Source organism: Indicator indicator, chromosome 15 (genome assembly GCF_027791375.1).
Source record: "Indicator indicator isolate 239-I01 chromosome 15, UM_Iind_1.1, whole genome shotgun sequence".
Lineage (NCBI taxonomy): Eukaryota > Metazoa > Chordata > Aves > Piciformes > Indicatoridae > Indicator > Indicator indicator.
This window is the reverse complement of record NC_072024.1, coordinates 5,629,596-5,648,185: the sequence shown is the minus strand read 5'-3', so window position 1 is coordinate 5,648,185 and position 18,590 is coordinate 5,629,596. Positions and strand designations below refer to the sequence as shown.

General features: G+C 43.9%; 1 protein-coding gene across 3 annotated transcripts in view; it reads left to right on the top strand.

Annotated features, from left to right (window-relative positions):
* The first annotated feature begins 1,446 nt into the window (after nt 1–1,446).
* Nucleotides 1,447–18,590, top strand: part of SMAD4 (SMAD family member 4) — a 34,702-nt gene continuing 17,558 nt past the window's right edge. For 2 of the 3 annotated variants that reach the window (XM_054387360.1, XM_054387359.1), the window contains exons 1-10: nt 1,447–1,474; nt 1,576–2,016; nt 4,192–4,366; nt 4,835–4,864; nt 7,495–7,710; nt 9,776–9,895; nt 10,030–10,140; nt 12,386–12,436; nt 14,904–15,087; nt 16,529–16,697. In XM_054387360.1, coding sequence (XP_054243335.1) covers nt 1,768–2,016; nt 4,192–4,366; nt 4,835–4,864; nt 7,495–7,710; nt 9,776–9,895; nt 10,030–10,140; nt 12,386–12,436; nt 14,904–15,087; nt 16,529–16,697 — 1,305 coding nt within the window. In that variant the 5' untranslated portion in view covers nt 1,447–1,474; nt 1,576–1,767. The remainder of the gene's footprint in view (nt 1,475–1,575; nt 2,017–4,191; nt 4,367–4,834; nt 4,865–7,494; nt 7,711–9,775; nt 9,896–10,029; nt 10,141–12,385; nt 12,437–14,903; nt 15,088–16,528; nt 16,698–18,590) is intronic. The other variant, XM_054387361.1, reaches the window with a different exon arrangement.

Genomic DNA, 18,590 nt, shown 5'->3' with positions numbered 1-18,590 from the left:
AATCAAAAGAAAATAAAACCAAAATAAGTTGAAAGAAAATCAGAAGAAAAAATTGAAATAAAATCAAAAGAAAATAAAACCAAAATAAGTTGAAAGAAAATCAGAAGAAAAAATTGAAATAAAATCAAAAGAAAATAAAACCAAAATAAGTTGAAAGAAAATCAGAAGAAAAAATTGAAATAAAATCAAAAGAAAATAAAACCAAAATAAGTTGAAAGAAAATCAGAAGAAAAAATTGAAATAAAATCAAAAGAAAATAAAACCAAAATAAGTTGAAAGAAAATCAGAAGAAAAAATTGAAATAAAATCAAAAGAAAATAAAACCAAAATAAGTTGAAAGAAAATCAGAAGAAAAAATTGAAATAAAATCAAAAGAAAATAAAACCAAAATAAGTTGAAAGAAAATCAGAAGAAAAAATTGAAATAAAATCAAAAGAAAATAAAACCAAAATAAGTTGAAAGAAAATCAGAAGAAAAAATTGAAATAAAATCAAAAGAAAATAAAACCAAAATAAGTTGAAAGAAAATCAGAAGAAAAAATTGAAATAAAATCAAAAGAAAATAAAACCAAAATAAGTTGAAAGAAAATCAGAAGAAAAAATTGAAATAAAATCAAAAGAAAATAAAACCAAAATAAGTTGAAAGAAAATCAGAAGAAAAAATTGAAATAAAATCAAAAGAAAATAAAACCAAAATAAGTTGAAAGAAAATCAGAAGAAAAAATTGAAATAAAATCAAAAGAAAATAAAACCAAAATAAGTTGAAAGAAAATCAGAAGAAAAAATTGAAATAAAATCAAAAGAAAATAAAACCAAAATAAGTTGAAAGAAAATCAGAAGAAAAAATTGAAATAAAATCAAAAGAAAATAAAACCAAAATAAGTTGAAAGAAAATCAGAAGAAAAAATTGAAATAAAATCAAAAGAAAATAAAATCAAAATTATTTGAAAGAAAATCAGAAGAAAAAATTGAAATAAAATCAAAAGAAAATAAAACCAAAATAAGTTGAAAGAAAATCAGAAGAAAAAATTGAAATAAAATCAAAAGAAAATAAAACCAAAATAAGTTGAAAGAAAATCAGAAGAAAAAATTGAAATAAAATCAAAAGAAAATAAAACCAAAATAAGTTGAAAGAAAATCAGAAGAAAAAATTGAAATAAAATCAAAAGAAAATAAAATCAAAATTATTTGAAAGAAAATAAAAATAAAATAGAAAATCAAAAGAACATAGAAAAAAAATTGAAAGAAAATGAAAATCAAAATGAAAATAGGTTGAAAGAAAATCAAAATACAATAAAAAATCCAAAGAAAATCAAACGAAAATCAAATGAAAATAAGAAAATGTAAAAAAATTAAAGACAAAAAAGAAAATAATTAAAAGAAAAGGGAAATAAATACAAAATTAAAAAGAAAATAAATAGGAACAAAAAACCAAAATAGCAAAAAACAGTAAAGGAAAAAAAGACATAAAAAAGGTAAAGGTAAAAGGTAAATAAAAAAAGCAAAGCACTTGCCCAGAAGGCTGCTCTGGAAGGTGTTACAGCCCGGTTCTAACACAGATGTTTTTCCCTCCTAGGTTTTCCAGAGAGGCAGTGCCTGCAGCACTTCACTTGGATCACCTCTGCTTCTTCAGCTTGGAAATCCTAACAACCCTCCCCCCCAGTAAAAACAAAACCAAACAACTGACACTTGATCTGAAAGGAGAGGAAAAAACAAACAAACAAACAGAACCCCAAACCAAACCACCCCCACCCCAAAGCTGTGACCAATGGACAATATGTCTATTACTAACACGCCCACAAGTAATGATGCTTGTCTGAGCATTGTGCACAGCTTGATGTGCCATCGCCAGGGCGGAGAGAGCGAGACCTTCGCCAAGCGCGCCATCGAGAGCCTAGTGAAGAAGCTGAAGGAGAAGAAGGATGAGCTGGATTCACTGATCACAGCCATCACCACCAACGGGGCTCACCCCAGCAAGTGTGTCACAATACAGAGGACGCTGGATGGGAGGCTTCAGGTCAGCACCAAAAAGGTTTTTTTCCTCCCAGTGAAGCTGGAGCCGGAATCATCGCAGAATGTTAGAGGTCGGGAGGGACCTCCAGAGATTGTCCAGGCTGACTCCCACTGTCAGAGCAGTGGGTCATACAGGAATGCATCCAGGTGGGTTTGGAAAGTCTCCAGAGAAGGAGACTCCATGACTTCTCTGGGCAGCCTGCTCCAGTGCAGGCATGAATGATGTAAGGTCCTTAAGAGTGTTGTGGAGTCTCTTCCTCTGGAGACTTTCAAGCCCCATCTGGATGTGTTCCTGTCTGACCTGTGCTGATTCTATGGTCCTGAACTGGCAGGGGAATTGCACTCAATGATCTTCGGAGGTCTCTTCCCACCCCTAACATCCTGTGATCCTGTGAGGAAGAGTAGCTCTTCTCTGGCATCCCCAACCCTTCAGTCCTGTTTGGTGGCTGCTGCAGTAGTTGGTGATTATTTTTTTTCCTAAAGGGTTCTATCAGCCATATTTTGGCAGTAAAAAGCAGGGTCGTGTACCAAATTTGGTTGTCCTGCTGTTTTCACTACTACTGGTTTCTGTTTAGTTCTGTTGTCATCAGCAGTGTGAAGAAAGTCCTAAGATCCCTTGCTAAGTTACCCCAAGGAGGCTGCAGTAAGGATTTACATTGGCCTTACACTGTCACTACTCGGTACCTGCATAGCTTGGGTTGTGAGGGTGGCAGAGCTCTGGAGCAGGCTGCCCAGAAAGGTTGTGGAGTCTCCTTCACTGGAGACTCAAAACCCACCTGGATGTGTTCCTGTGTGACCTGCCTTGGGTGAGCCTGCTCTGGCAGTGGGGTTGGACTGGGTGGTCTACAGAGGTCCCTTCTAACCCCTAGCATTCTGTGATTCTCTGATTTCTTTGTTTGCTGGCTGCTTTCTGCCTACCCTAAAATGAGGGTTCATTTTTTATTTCAGTATAATGCACTGGCATTCTTCTGCCTGTGAATTCCTTATAGCATAGCTTAGCACCTCGTTCCTCTCCTTCTGGTCCAAAGCTCCATGGTTAGGAAGGTGACCATACAGACAACATTTAGCACCAATTCTGCTGCTGCCATTTGGTACACAGGACTTTTTTTTGTGGGTTTTTTTTTGTGGGTTTTTGTTTTGTTTTGTTTTTTCCTTTTGAAGAATCACAGTATTGACTTAAACAAAACCCTGCTAGAATTTTATCCCTGCTGAGTAGAGACCTTGGGTAAGTGCAGAGTCCTGCAGCTGGGCAGGAAAAATAAACTGCAGCAGTACCAGCTGGGAGGTGGTCTGCTGGAGATCAGCCCTGTGGAGAAGGACCTGGGAGTGCTGGTGGGCAACAAGTTCTGCATGGGACAGCAATGTGCCCTGGAGGGCAAGGAGGCCAAGGAGGTCCTGAGGGGTGTTGAGAGGAGTGTGGCCAGAGATCCAGGGAGGTTCTCCTCCCCCTCTCCTCTGTCCTGCTGAGACCTCACCTGGAATATTTCATCCAGTTCTGGGCTCCCCAGGTCAGGAGGGACAGGGATCTGCTGGAGAGAGTCCAAGGGAGGGCTCCAAGGATGCTGAAGGCACTGCAGCACTGCCTGGGGAGGAGAGGCTGAGAGCCCTGGGGCTGTGCAGTCTGCAGAGGAGAAGGCTGAGAGGGATCTGCTCAATGTCTGTCAAGAGCTGAGGGCTGGGGGGCAGGAGGGAGGGGACAGGGACAGGCTCTGCTCAGCTGCACCCTGGGGTAGGCCAAGGGGCAAGGGATGGAAAGTGCAGCCCAGGAGGTTCCACCTCAGCAGGAGGAGGAACTTCTGCCCTGGGAGGCTGCCAGAGGCCTGGAGCAGGCTGCCCAGAGAGGTTGTGGAGTCTCCTTCTCTGGAGCCTTTGCAGCCCTGTCTGGATGTGTTCCTGTGGGACCTGTGCTGGGTTCTGTGGTCCTGCTCCAGCAGGGGGCTTGGACTGGGTGATCTTGGGAGGTCCCTTCCAATCCCTAACATCCTGTGAGGCTATGAACTTCACACCACCTGTTACTTTTTGTTGGTATTTTGGTGATGATGGAGAGATACTGTGGGTGGTGTTTGTCCTCTTCCAGCTTACCCCCTCACTAAGTGTCACCACTTGCCACGTTTATCCCAGTCAACATTTTTGTGCTTTAATTTTGTTTCATTTGCCCCTTTTTTTTTTCCTTTGTTAGGTGGCTGGTCGCAAGGGGTTCCCTCATGTGATTTATGCTCGTCTTTGGAGGTGGCCTGATCTTCACAAAAATGAACTCAAGCATGTTAAATATTGTCAGTATGCTTTTGACTTAAAATGTGACAGTGTCTGTGTAAACCCTTACCATTACGAGCGTGTAGTATCGCCTGGCATTGGTAAGTCCACTCTTGGTTTAAGATACAGCAGTGGGAATTGACTGGGGGGAGGGAAAAAGGAATGTTTTCCTCCTGGCTGCAGAAAAAGAACAGGCTTGAATTAGAAGCATTAATGATCTTCATTATCAGTTACTCTCATATGCTCTTGTCCAGCTTCTTAATGGAATTACTCATTTATTCCAAATGTGAAAGAGTAGTTTGTGGCTTTGCTTTAAGCCTTTCTCTTTTAACTTTTATCCTAGGAATAGCTTAGCAGGGAGACTTTTAAGCCTTTCTGTTTTACCTTTTATCCTAGGAATAACTTAGCAGGGAGACTTGTGTTGAGGTGGAGCTGGGATTGTGGGGGTGATCTGTAGAATCTGTAGCACTCATTAATGAAGATTTGTAAGCTTAATGTTCAAACTTTGTTGAAGATCTTTCTGTGTGTGTAGCCCTCCACACCCCTTTTTCTTGTTCTTCTTTTTAAAGATCTTTCAGGACTGACACTACAGAATTCTGGTAAGCAGTTCTGTTGGCTGTTGTATGTACTAAACCCCAGGAGAAAAGGAAAACACAAACTCACAGTTGCATGGTCTCCTGTGGAGCATTGAGAGTGTGGCTGGAAGGTCAAGGGAGGTTCTCCTCCCCTTCTGCTCTGCCCTAATGAGGCCATAGCTGGAGTGTTCTGTCCAGTTCTGGGCTCCACGGTTCAAGAGGGACAGGGAACTACTGGAGAGAGTCCAGCTGAGGCTACAAAGCTGCTGAGGGGCCCTGGAGCAGCTGTGTGAGGAGTAAAGGCTTGAGAGCCTTGGGGCTGTTGAGCCTGGAGAAGAGCAGCCCCAGAGGGGCTCTGAGCAATGCTCAGCAGGAGATAAAGGGTAGGGGGCAAGAGGCTGGGGCCAGACTCTTAGCAGTGGTGCCAGGGACAGGCCAAGGGACAAAGGGCACAAAGGAGGTTCCATGTGAGCAGGAGGAGAAAGTTGTTTGTTGTGAGGGTGCTGGAGGGCTGGAGCAGGCTGCCCAGAGAGGTTGTGGAGTGTCCTTGTGTGGAGAGCTTCCAACCCTCCTGGTGCTTGTGCTGCTAGGCAAGCTGCTGTGGGTGCCCTGCTGGAGCAGGGTTGGGCTGGGTGAGCTCCAGAAGTCCCTTTCCACCCACACCATGCTGGCATTCTTTGAATGCTGCTTAAAAAGCCCATCCTGACACCCAGGAATGCGTGCACCTGTGTGATGTACTAATTAATTGAGTTGAGAATGAATGCTTATGACTTAACAAGTGGTTTAACAAGAAAATAATAGGAGTTCTATTTAATATGAAGTTGAATGAAGGGTGTTCTTGCTGTCCCTGAAATGTGAGAAAGATTGGACATTAAATGTTCAGTGAACATCATTCAGAAATGTCAGCATGTGCATCTTTACTTCAAATCTGATTTTTTTTTTTAATTTTTCCTTCTAGAAGAAACTCATAGAGAAGCAAATTTGGATAATCCAACGTCTTTTTGGCTCATTATTAAAAGCATTCAAGCAAAAATGACTTAAAAAAATCCCCAGCAAAGTACCCAGCAAACTGTTACAGGCTTTAACTTGTGTGCTGGTCTCTGCTGATTTGCATCATTACCTGTGTCTTCTGAAAAATGATCCTTTTGTACCCACTCAGAAGCTCACTAGCCAGCAGTTAAATGCAGGCTAAGTGTTTCCTTGTCATGCTGCTGGTTTTTGCAGCAGGAAACAGAGAATTACTGTCAGATTTTAATATATTTAAGGCTGGTTTAAAAATGAGCATGGGAGCTCATGTGGTGTAAAGGGTTTTTTTCCTGGAACATGCTCGGTGGGGTGTACAGAAATGAATTATTGTAGTGGTGATCGTGGTAATCTCCTTACACTGCATGTGCAATATGGAATCACAAAGTAGTTTTGGTTGGAAGAGACTCTTAAGATCGTTGAGTCCAACTGTTACCTAATTCCAAGGCTGCTGCTAAACCTCATCCCTCAGCACCGCATCTCTGTATTTTTTGAACACCTGTAGTGATGGGAGTGTAAGTGCCTCTCTTGAGAGCTGGCTCCAGTGTTTGAGAACCCTTTCAGTGAAGAATTTTCTTCTAATCTCCAACCTAAAGCTCCCCTAGCCAATTTCAGGCCATTTCTTCTTGTTCTATCATCTGATATTAGGGAGTAGAGACCAACCCCAACCTGCTGCATCCTCCTTTCAGGGAGCTGTAGAGAGCCAGAAGGTCTCTCCTCAGCCTCCTTGTCTCCAGACTAAACAACCCGAGGTGCCTCAGCTGCTCCTCACACCATTTGTGCTCTAGACCCTTCACCACCTTTGCTGCCCTTTTCTGGACACTCTTCAGCCCCTCAATGACCTTCTTGGAGTGAGTGGCCCAAAACTGAACCAAGTATTCAAGGTGCAAGCTCACCAGTGCCCAGTACAGGGGGACAATCCCTGCCCTGGATCCACTGAATGAGTGGTTGCATTGTTAAGTATTATATCTGATGTATGTGAATCTGATGGTGGTTGGTTGTTTCCTTACACTGTGTGTGCAGTATGGGTGTCACAGAACTGTTTGGGTTGGAAAAGACCTCTGCTTGAAAAAAAACTTTGGGTGGGAGTTGCTTTGGGTTTCATAAGGGATGCATGAAGAATTTTGTGGTCTGCATTCATGAGTTACATTTTTTTCATCAGAGCTTTATGTTCTTACTTATAGACCAGGAATTAATGTTAGCTACTACAGAAACATATATTTAGGAGCTTGGAAAAATGAAAAAAAAAAAAAAAACTACACCTTTTTTTTTTTTTTTCTTCCCCTTTTTTTTCTCCCCTTTTTATTAACCAAATCCAATCACGCAGTGATGGACTAGAACACAAAATGCTGTCAGGAGTCATTGCTGTGGGACACAAGTGCCTGCTGGAGAGCAGTCAGCCAAATAAACACTTCACTTTTGCCATCCAGCTACGCTTCGGATTTTCCTGGTTGCTGACTGGGGAAGTGTTTGTTTGTAGTTTAGAGGAGTGCTTCAGCAGTGTTTATAGAGGTTAAATCCTTCCCATGGTAGCTTTAATGGCACTGTTACTGCTTGGAAAGTTGCAGTGCAATTTGTGGTTAATTCCTGAGGAAGGGATTTGCTTGTTTAACCAGTTTGCCTCTCCACAGCTCCATCAAGCATGTTGGTGAAGGACGAATACGTTCATGACTATGAGGGGCAGCCGTCGTTGTCTTCTGCTGAAGGCCACTCAGTCCAAACCATCCAGCACCCACCCAGTAACAGGGCATCTACAGAGCCTTATAGCACCCCAGCCATGCTAGCTCCTGCTGAGGCTAGCACTACCAGCACCACTAATTTTCCCAACATTCCTGTGGCTTCAACAAGTAAGATCATCGAGGTGATATGAAATGCTGAAGTGAAAGTGTGAAAGCTCAAAAGGTGGTCTCTGGTTTTGGCCAAAGTAGATCTTGATGCTGCCTGTGACACTGATCAAGCCTGTGGCAGCATGGTCTAGGCAGCCTTGTTAGTGCTAACCAACCTCTGGATATAGGCAGTCTGGTGAGTGTTACCCTCTGGATCCAGGCAGCCTGGTGAGTTTAATCTCTGGATCCAGGCAGCCTGGTGAGTGTTAGCCTCTGGATCTAGGCAGCCTTGTTAGTGCTAACCAACCTCTGGATCCAGGCAGCCTTGTTAGTGCTAACCAACCTCTGGATCTAGGCAGGCTGGTGAGTTTAACCTCTGGATCCAGGCAGCCTGGTGAATGTTAGCCTCTGGATCCAGGCAGCCTTGTTAGTGCTAACCAACCTCTGGATCCAGGCAGCCTGGTGAGTGTTAAGATAAGGTTTGAATTCTGAGGATGATTTGAGTGACTTCTCATAGCTGACTCAAGTCTTTTTTTTTCAGTGAGCTTGACACTCCAGGAGTGTTAGAAGACTGCTTGGGATATGCCAGAGTGATAACCACATTAAAACAGTTGACCACTGACAAAACATGGTTGATACTGGAATAACTGCTGTAGGGATGAAGTATTTTACTACTTTGTTAAAACAGCAAATGGATATACTGCACGGTGGTAGTATTAAGAGGTTTCAGACCATTATTTAGTGTTCCCCAGCTGATAAAATGCATCTTCCAGTTTTAACTGGGTTATTTTTATAATGGCTCACTGTATGATCAGAGAGACTGCCATAATTAATAGTTTCATGAGGCCATTGGAGTGCTGAAGTGTTTCTTTTCTGTGTGCATTTGGTACAAGTGGAAGAGTAGCATCACCCTACCAACATCCAGCCTCACACCTCACTCATTCCAGCAGGACAGTAAAGCAGTTAAGTACACAGTTGTCCTGCAGCCCTCACATAGGGAAACCATGAGATTTGGAGGGGTTTCATGAGCTCTTTGTCACTTCAGTATCAAAGATGTCTGAATGTAATTGATTTTATGCTATCAAACGTGAATTATGGGGTGGGATGTTGCTTTGATAATGTTCTTGAATTCCAGCTGACAACTTTGTTGCTAAAGCTTATGATGGTTTGGCCAGGCTGAGATGGGATATCTGTATTTGTCTCCAGCAGAGAAAAACTGTAGTCCATTTAATTGTATTCCCTCTGCACAACAGCTTAAAATCAATATTTTTTCCTCATCAGTGCTATAATTGGCTGGAGCCAAGTGGACAGGAAAAAAAAAAAAGAAAAATCTTGGTTTTAGTTTTCAGTTCAGGTTTTCAATGTGTTTATATTCTGGTATCCACACCAGTTTGAGAGTGCAAGTGTGAGACTGCTTGATCAGTTTAGTGTTAACGGCTGAGCTGAAGCCTTGTAAAATCAAATTCTGTTAACTTGTTTTGAAATACCTGTAGTTATTTTTTTACTTTCTAGCTGAGATCATTCTTGAAATATTCATTTGGGAGAGCAACAAAAAAAAAAAGAACCCAACCCAAAACCCAGTGATTTTTGTCAGGAAGGAGTCCAGTGATATATGCAGCTCTTATTTCATTTAAAATACTGCTCAGTTTACTTTGGAGGTGCCTAAATTTGAGTGTCCTTCTTGGGAACAGAACCTGTGCAGTAAATAAGCAATTTATTGGCCCTGCTGTTGGGCCTGTTTGAATTCATACCAAATCTTCTCCACCTAAAACCTGTAGCTTCTAAACTGATAAATGAGATCTGAGCCAAACCAAGCTGCAGGCAATAAACAAATTTCTCTGCATACTTCTAAAACGTTAAGGGCTGTCAGAGTCAAAACTGTCTGATGGAGATGGAGGTTTCCTGAAAACACTCTGGTGGGTGGCAAACAAACAATCAAAACAAAAAAAAATAAAAAAGGGAAGCTGAAAGCAAACCTGTAGGAAGTGTGTGTCCCTTAGCTGGGTGTCTTCTCCTAGCCAGTAGTGCTGAGCTCTTCATTGCAGTTGTGGAACGTTCATGAATAGGTAGTGTGTTCTTTTACCAGGTCAACCTACCAGTATATTGACAGGTAGCCATAGTGATGGACTCTTACAGATTGCTTCAGGGCCTCAGCCAGGAACTCAGCAGAATGGGTTTACAGCTCAGCCAGCCACTTACCATCACAGTGAGTATACACATACGTGCACTACTCTTAGCTTCCCTAAAACCAGTTTCCAAATGTTCAGGAGAAATAGAGGATTTAGAAAAGAGAGGAGGAAGAGCTCCCCTTAAAAACCAACCACTCCTTTCTTCTTCCAGATAGTACTACAACCTGGACTGGAAGTCGGACAGCAGCCTACACACCTACCATACCTCACCACCAGAATGGCCATCTTCAGCATCACCCACCTATGCATCCTGGACATTACTGTGAGTGGTGCGGAGTTTCAGATCAGTTTTGTTGAGTCTTAAGGGCTTGTTCTTGGTTGTTCATTACAGAGCCACAGAATGGTGAGAGGTTGGAAGGAACCTCTGGAGATCATCTAGTACACAACCCCTCTGCTAAAGTAAGGTCACCCAGAGCAGGTTGCCCAGGATGACAATGACCAGGCAGGTTTTTAATCTCTCCAGAGGAGATTCTTCACCCTGAGATCCTTTCCTGGGAAGTTCCTGGCTGTTCACAGTATCGCAGTACATTAGAGGTTGGAAGGGTCCTCCAGAGATCATCAGGTCCAACCCCCCTGCCAGAGCAGCATCACCCAGGGGAGTCTGCACAGGAATGCATCCAGGTGGGGTTGGAAAGTCTCCAGAGGAGGAGACTCCACAACCCCCCTGGGCAGCCTGCTCCAGGGCTCTGTCACCCTCACTGTAAAGAAGTTTCTCCTCATGTTGAGCTGAAATCTTCTCTGTTCAGGCTTGAACCTATTGTTTCTTGTCTTATCACTGTGCACCACCCAAAAGAGCCTGGCCCCCTCCACTTGACACCCACCCCTCAGATATTGATAGACATTGATCAGATCCCCTCTCAGTCTTCTATTCTCCAGACTAAACAGCCCCAGGGCTCTCAGTCTCTTTTCCCAGGGAAGATGCTGAAGTCCCCTAAGCATCCTGTGGCTCTCTTTTGGACTCTGTCCAGCAGGTCTCTGTCTGTCTTGAACTGGGGAGCCCAAAACTGGACACAGGATTGCAGCTGTGGTCTCAGCAGGGCAGAGCAGAGGGGGAGAAGAACCTCCCTAGACCTGCTGGACACACTTTTGGTTTTATTCTCTAGAAATTTTGAAGTCATGTCTTGATGATGTAAGAGTCTGTGTTGGAGGATGTGTGTCTGTGTGCACTAAACAGACATAACCAGTTAAAGGAACTTTGTGAAAGCCTGTGCAGAAAAGTCCTTGTCAGTAAAGTCATGACAAGACAGCCTGATTCGTGAGTGCCTTTGCCACAGAAACTTGTAAGTCCTACAGAACAGATCCACAGCCTCTTTTTGTTTTAAGGTACAGGAGATAAGAAGGATAAACAAAAGAAATGACCAAACTTCTGAGTGTGTCCAGTAGAGTGCAAAAAATCTCCACCCCAAATTTTCTGTGTTTTATGGCAAAAAAAAAAAAAAAGAAAATAAAAAAGTCTGTGTCAGTTCTTTATTTCCTAATATTGCACTTCACCAGATCACCTGTTGGTGATGGTGGAGGGGAAAAGACACTGTGAGGCAACCCTGGAATGGCTTTTCAGCTTGTCTCTCTCAAGAGAGTGGTGGTTTAGATAGTTCTTTGGTCCTGTTAGGATGCCACTTCAGTCACCACCTCATTCATCAGGAATACCAAGATGTGAAAACCTGAGTGGTGCTGTAGCTACTCTATGAAACGTTTCTCAGTGCCTCTATCTTTCCCCCAGTGACTGTGACTGGCTGGTGATACCACAGGGAAACTTTTCTTGGCTGCTGCCATTTTTCACTTCAGAAAGTTGCATGTTTTGACACCTACCAACATTGTGCCTGTTTTGATATTTTGTTGCAAAAGCTGCTGTTAATTATAGTGCTGTGTTTAAATCTTCACTCCTTGTTCTCTCTGCTGCCGGTAAGGTTAGTTTGTAAAAGTGGAGAGAATAAAATGACCGATACTGGAAGCATGCTCAGTATTTTTTTTTCTTTAGCAAATTAATTCTCTAGGGCTTCTTTCATTTTCTTTTCCATCTTCAGGGAGTGTTTTTTATGGTCTGAAATGTGCTGAGCAACTTGTTCTGTGATTGATGAGCCTAGAGAAGTGTGATTTCTATCACATAACCTCTCTAATATGATTCTTTTCCTTGTCCAACCTGGGGGCAGTTGTGAAGCCAAAGTCCTATTTCTCTTATATCTCCCATATTCCATCTGGTTTCTGTTCTCTCCTGGGGCTGAGCCTGTCTTTAAGCAGCATGCAGGTTTTTCTCCTGGGATACCCACAGAGCTTTTTTGCTCCAATCAGCATCTGAATTTTCAGGAAAGAGTGCAATTCTTCTGTGGGAATTTTTTTGTCTTCTCTATCAGATTTGGCCAATTGATGCAGAAATACGTGGGATTGATAACATCTGGCATCCTCACAAGTTTTTTTTTGTGTTTTTTTTTTTTCCCCCATAGGAAAACCAGAAAGAAAACCCTTACTTTTACCTTGTGTAAAACAAATTTTTGTGCTTTCTTTTAAAGGGCCAGTTCACAACGAGCTTGCATTCCAGCCTCCTATATCAAATCATCCTGGTGAGTAAAATTTAAAGCTCATATCTTTCTGGTTTGAGTCTGATTTCTTTTGTTTTCTTTTTTTGTCTGTTTGTTTGTTTGTTTGTTTGTTTGTTTTGGTCACCATCCCAGCCAGATGAAAGATAGGTATTGCCTTTAGCATTTTGGTGCTGAAGTTCTTCTTTGGAAGCTTTACATTCAAGTTTGTTCTTTCCAAGGGTCTTCATTTATGGTAGCAAAGAACCATGGAGGCTTTGTGGTCCAGAGTAGCTCTGGTGTTAGGTACAAGGTGGTATTCTGGTTTGGACAGCAGCAAAGGGAAAGCTGCACAGTTGAAAAGCCACAGTTGAACTGATTTCTTCACTGACCAGTGGCACAACCAATACCAGCAATAAAGCTGTTGGTAGTTGTTGTCTGAAACTTGCCTGTAGCTAAATTGAATTTCACATTATTTGTTGTGTCTTTTTTAACCCTCTTGATTTCACCCTCTTAATTTATTTGAAGATAAAAGCACTTCAAGGAATTCAGGAACCTTGGTTTATTCTTTTCTAATAAAAACAGATCTTAAGACAAGTAGGTGTGCTGCTGGGTGCAGTGCTGTGTGATGCATAAGTACCACTTAATGGCTCTGGGAGAGCTCTTTCTTGGCTTAATCAGGCTGCTGTGCTTAGGTCCTGTCACCTTAGCTCTTGTGGAATACATAGGAGTGAAGATTTTCTGTGCTGATGGAGTGCCAGCTGGAGTGTGGAAGTGTGCCCTTCTAGTCAGCAAAGGTGCCAGGTCCCCAAAATCTGGGTTTCCAGAATCCCCATCAACTTCAGCTTGTGGCAGCTTGAGGTTTCAGTGTGTCTGAAGAGAGAAACTCCTAACCCAGCAGCAGCTTCATCTGCATAAAATCACTTAGGGTGCTTTGTCAGGTTTCCTCTCCCACTTGAGTGTTTGGGATTCTCCTCTTAGGAGTCAAGGTTTTCCCCTCCTCATGTGGTTGCTGCCTCCAAGTGTTTTCAACCCTTTGTAGCCAGTTTTTAAAACAGTTTGAGTTAAAAGGCACCTCTTTGCTATTAAAACATGCCATTTTGTTAAAGCACCTCTTTGCTATTAAAACACGCCATTTTGTTCTGCTCCCTTGCTTAGTGCTTCCTTGTTTTATCCCATGTCTGGCTTCCTTGTGTGAAGACAAGATCAGTGTGTGATCTCTGATGGTTTTCCCTCCCCCCACCATTGCCCTGCTTCTCAAATCTGATTTGCTTTGCAAGGGAGGGATTTGCTTTGCCTTCACCTGGGAATAGCTACTCTTACATCTTAAGCCAGATCTGTTTGAGAGTTAGTTTCTATCAGCATAGCCATGAATTATGTGTATTACTTCTTGATGCTAAAGGAGGACCAAAAATCAAGCTGTAATCATAGGGCACAGCAATGTGTATGGCTTACAAAATCCATCTGGGGTTTCAAACTGTACAAAGGCTTGGAAGATCTTAACTACAAAACCTTCTTGCATTGGTGTGTGTTGCAGTAAAAATGACAAGCCCCTGTTCCTTGCAGTGTTTGGTGTTTTTCTGTGCTGTCAGGCGTGTCTGAATTTGCTTATGTGGATGTGTACCTCACTCTGAATGGCAAATGCAGTGGCAGTTCACAGAATAGCTTGGGTTGGAAGGGACCTTAAAGATAAGCCAACCACCCTGCCATGGGCAGGAACACCTCCTACTACTAGCCCAGGTTGCTTAAGGCCCTATCCAACTTGTCTTTGAACATGGAATCATAGAATAGAATCATAGAATGGTCCAGGCCAGAAGAGACCCCCAAAGCTCATCCAGTCCAATCCCCTGCAGTCAGCAAGGATGTCCCCAACTAGATCAGATTGCCCAGAGCCTTGCCCAGCCTCACTTTGCATATCTCCAGGGATGGGGCCTCAACCACTTCCCTGGGAAACCTATTCCAGAGTTCCACCACCCTCATAGTGAAGAACTTCTTCCTGATATCCAATATAAATCTGCTCTTCTGTAGTTTGAAGCCGTTGTCCCTTGTCCTATCACTGCAGGCCCTTGTAAACAGTCTCTCCCCATCCTTCCTGTAGCTCCCTTCAGGTACTGGAAGGCAACTCTAAGATCTCCCCAGAGCCTTCTGTTCTGCAGGCTGAACACCCCCAGCTCCCTCAGCCTGTCCTCATAGCAGAGCTGCTCCAACCCCCTGATCATTTTTGTGACCTCCTCTGGACTCACTCCATCAGGTCCATGTCCTTCCTATATGGAGGGCTCCAGAGCTGCACACAGCAGTCCAGCTGAGGTCTCCCCAGAGCAGAGCAAAGTGGCAGAATCACCTCTCTGGATCTGCTGGCACTGCTGCTTTGGATGCAGCCCAGGCTGTGATTTGCATTCCAGGCTGCAAGCGCAGAAGGTTTAATTGATTGTCTGGAAGCGGGGAGGGGTGGGGGGGTTGTGTGTGTTTGGGTTTTTTTTGTGCCTTTCAGTTAATTGTATCTATTCTTCAGCTCCAGAATATTGGTGTTCCATTGCATACTTCGAAATGGATGTGCAGGTTGGGGAAACATTTAAGGTCCCTTCCAGCTGTCCCATTGTCACTGTTGATGGGTATGTGGATCCCTCTGGAGGAGACCGGTTTTGCCTGGGCCAGCTTTCCAACGTGCATAGAACAGAAGCCATCGAGAGAGCAAGGTACTCTTGCAGCTCCCCAGAGCTCCAGCCCTCTCTGGCCTGTGATAATACTTTCTTGGTTTTGCCTCCAGGCTGTGCCTCCTTTTGGAGAGGAGGAGTAAAAAGGATGTTTCTTTTCACATGCATTAACTACAGCAGAGTCTTTCAAGGGCACTAACTGTAAGGCATTCAGAATGGGAGCCCTGCAACAAAGGCCTTTGGAGCTGTGCAGCAGCACATTGCTTTTCACTGCTTTCAGGGGCTGTGCCATCAAGGATTAAAATTAGCAGCTCGTGCCATTATGTATGCAAGCTGAATATTAGCTCTCCACACTATGGAGTGGTGAGAATGACTGATGTATGGATTTGACAAAGGAGCAGAGGAAGGTGGAGAGAGAGCCACTTGGATTTTCATTCGTTCTCACCATGTGCCAGGCTTTGATGCTGAAGCACAGAGAGCTGAAGCAATCTTGGAACTTCTTTTTTTTTTTTCCTTTCTTTGTGAATGAAACAAAATGATTCCCTGTCTTCAGAAATGTTGCACTGTGACAATCAAAATGCTGGGTTGCTGTGATGTGAGCCAAGTGAAGATACAGCTCTGCGTTAAAATGTGGCTTTGTGTGTGTAGAATCAATCACAGAGTCATTTTTGGTTGGAAGAGATCTTTTAAGATCATCAAGTCCAACTGTTAACCCAACACTTCGTAGTTTGCCACTAAACCCATGTCCCTCAGTACCACAGCTACACAGCTTTGAAGTCTCTGCAGGGTGGGGAACTCCACCACTGCCCTGGGCAGCCTGGACCAGACCTTGACAACTCTTTTGGGGAAGAAATTTCTACTAATGTCCAACCTAAATCTCCCCTGGTGCAACTTCAGGCTGTTTCCTCTTACCCTATCTCTTGTTCCTTGGGAGAAGACCACAACCCCCACCTGGCTCCAGCCTTCTGTAGAGAGCCAGAAGGTCTCCTCTCGGCTTCCTTTCCTCCAGGCTGATCAACCACAGGTCCCTCAGCTGCTCCTCACCAGCCCTTTTCTCCAGACCATTCCCCAGCTTGGTTGCTCTCCTTGAGAGACTTTCTACACTCAAATTCTTGTGGGATTTCACACTTCTGACCAGACCTGAAAAGTGTTTGGCATCCCACCTCTACTCAGCGGAGTAGTTTCTGCTTGGGGTATCGTTGCTTCCATGTTCTGTGCTTCCCATAGATCTTTACATGGTACTACAGACTTCTATTTTTTAGCTTTTCATGCTATGTGTAGCTGTTTACTAACTTTACACCCAGGATGATAACTAGAGTTCCAAGCACAGTGTAAATTAAGGGCACTGCAGAATCATCGACTTGTGGAATGCTTTGGGATGGAAGGGGTGGAGTGTACAGCTGGAGATGTGCTTGTGGCTGATTTCTCGAGAAAGATCTGGTGGATAGTAGCTACACACAGGTGCACTGCCCCTGTTTTTCAGGTTGCACATAGGTAAAGGGGTGCAGCTGGAGTGCAAAGGAGAAGGTGACGTGTGGGTTCGGTGCCTCAGCGACCACGCGGTCTTCGTGCAGAGCTACTACCTGGACAGAGAAGCAGGACGTGCACCAGGGGATGCTGTACACAAGATTTACCCAAGTGCATACATAAAGGTTAGTTTGATGGTCCTGGGGTGGGGAAAAAACAGCATGAATTTGGTTCTTGCAGAAGTTCTCAGGCACTGAAGTAAAGGGAACTTTGATCCACCTGGAGCTTTCCATTTGACAAATCACTTAAGGTAGAGAAGATAGAGAAGTTGGGAATGTATAAAGCAGGAGAAATGTAAAATGTGTGTTAAAGTCTTATGAGAATAAAACGTTAAATGTGTGGTAAAAAGTCTTTAATGGCAAGCAGATGATCCAGAAGCCAGAGAAACAAATTACTGGAAGCAACAAGAGATTCTTACTTGGACATGCTTCTGTGAGGTTTGAAACTTTGTTTAGGACAAGCCACACTTGTGGGAAAAAAAAACCCAATCATTCTTAAATTCAGCTGGTTGAAGTTTGCAGTGGCCTTTGGTTGGTTTTAATCCTCAGCTGTGCAGGCAGGTTGTGTGATGAAGGTCCAAAGAAACCCCACCAGCCTCTCTGTACAGGCTTTCTAGTGCATAAGACTGACAAGCCTGATCAGAGATCGAAAATGTGCCCCACGTTGCTGCTTGAAACTTCAGGCCGCCTTCTTCTAGCCACACTGACACTTTTCAGTTAAGTGCAAAGAATGAAGTCTGACAAAGTTCATCAGGACTCCCTAGCTTTTATATTTTTTTGTTTCTATGCCTTTGCTCTGGAAATGGTGAGGTTTGGTGAAAAAGTTAGGGTTTTATCAGCCTGTAGCGTCCCTCAGACTTGGATTCTGCAGAGAATGCTGCTCAGCTCAGCCAAGTTCTGGTGTTGCCAGTGGTTGTAATGTGAGAGAATCACAGAACCATAGAACTTCTGAGGTTGGAGGAGACCTCTGAGCCCACCAAGCCCAACCACTCACCCAGAGCTCACAACCCACCACTGCTACTGAGCCACTGACACTGAACCACAGCCCTCAGCACCACATCCATGTGGCTTTTAAACACCTTCAGGGATGAGGACTCCACCACTTCCTTGGGCAGCCTGGGACAGTGCCTGAGGACCCTTACTGGGAAGGAATGTTTCCCAATATCCAACCTGAAACTCCTCTGGCACAACTTGGGCTGTCTCCTCTTGTCGTGTCCTTTTTGCATATGAGAAGGGACCGACCCCACCTCATTCCAGCCTGCTTTGAGGTAGTTGTAGAGGGGGGTGAGGTTTCCCTTCAGCCAGCTCTTCTGAAGGTTAAACAACCCCGGCTCCCTCAGCTGTACCTCAGGAGGGTTGTGCTCCAGGCCCTTCCCCAGCTTTGCTGCCCTTCTCTGGACCTGCTCCAGCACTTCAGTGTCCTTCTTGGAGTGAGGGGCCCAAACCTGCACCCAGGATTCAAGTTGTGGCCTCAGCAGTGCCAAGGAGAGGGGGACAATCAGACCATTGCTGATTCCAGCCAGGATGCCATTGATCTTCTTGGCCTTGAGCACATCCTGGGTCATGTTCAGCTGTCTGTCAACCAACACCCCCAGGGCCTTCTCTGTGAGCAGCTCTCCAGCCAATCTGCCCCATGCCAGTAATGCTGCATGAGGTTGTTGAGGCTCAAAGGCAGCACTCAACACTTGCTGAATCTCACACTGGTGCCCTCAGCCCATCTGTCCAGCCGGTATAAGTCTCTGTAGAGACTTCCTCCCCTCTTCAGCTTGATGTGCCCAGCCAGCTTGGTGTCATCCTCTGAGAAGAGTCTCTGAGAATTAAATTTAGTGGAGTATTTCTGATAGAAACTAAACTAGTCTGGGAAGGTTTGCTTTTACTGCCCTGTGTGGTGGGACTCCTTGCCTCTGGGAGAGCAGAGAGGTCCAGGTGATGAGGGATGGGAGCTGAGGAATGCTTTCCTCTGTTGACTTCAGCAAAGCCTTCATAGTTGAGTATTTATTTTGCCTTTTTGTTTTTAAT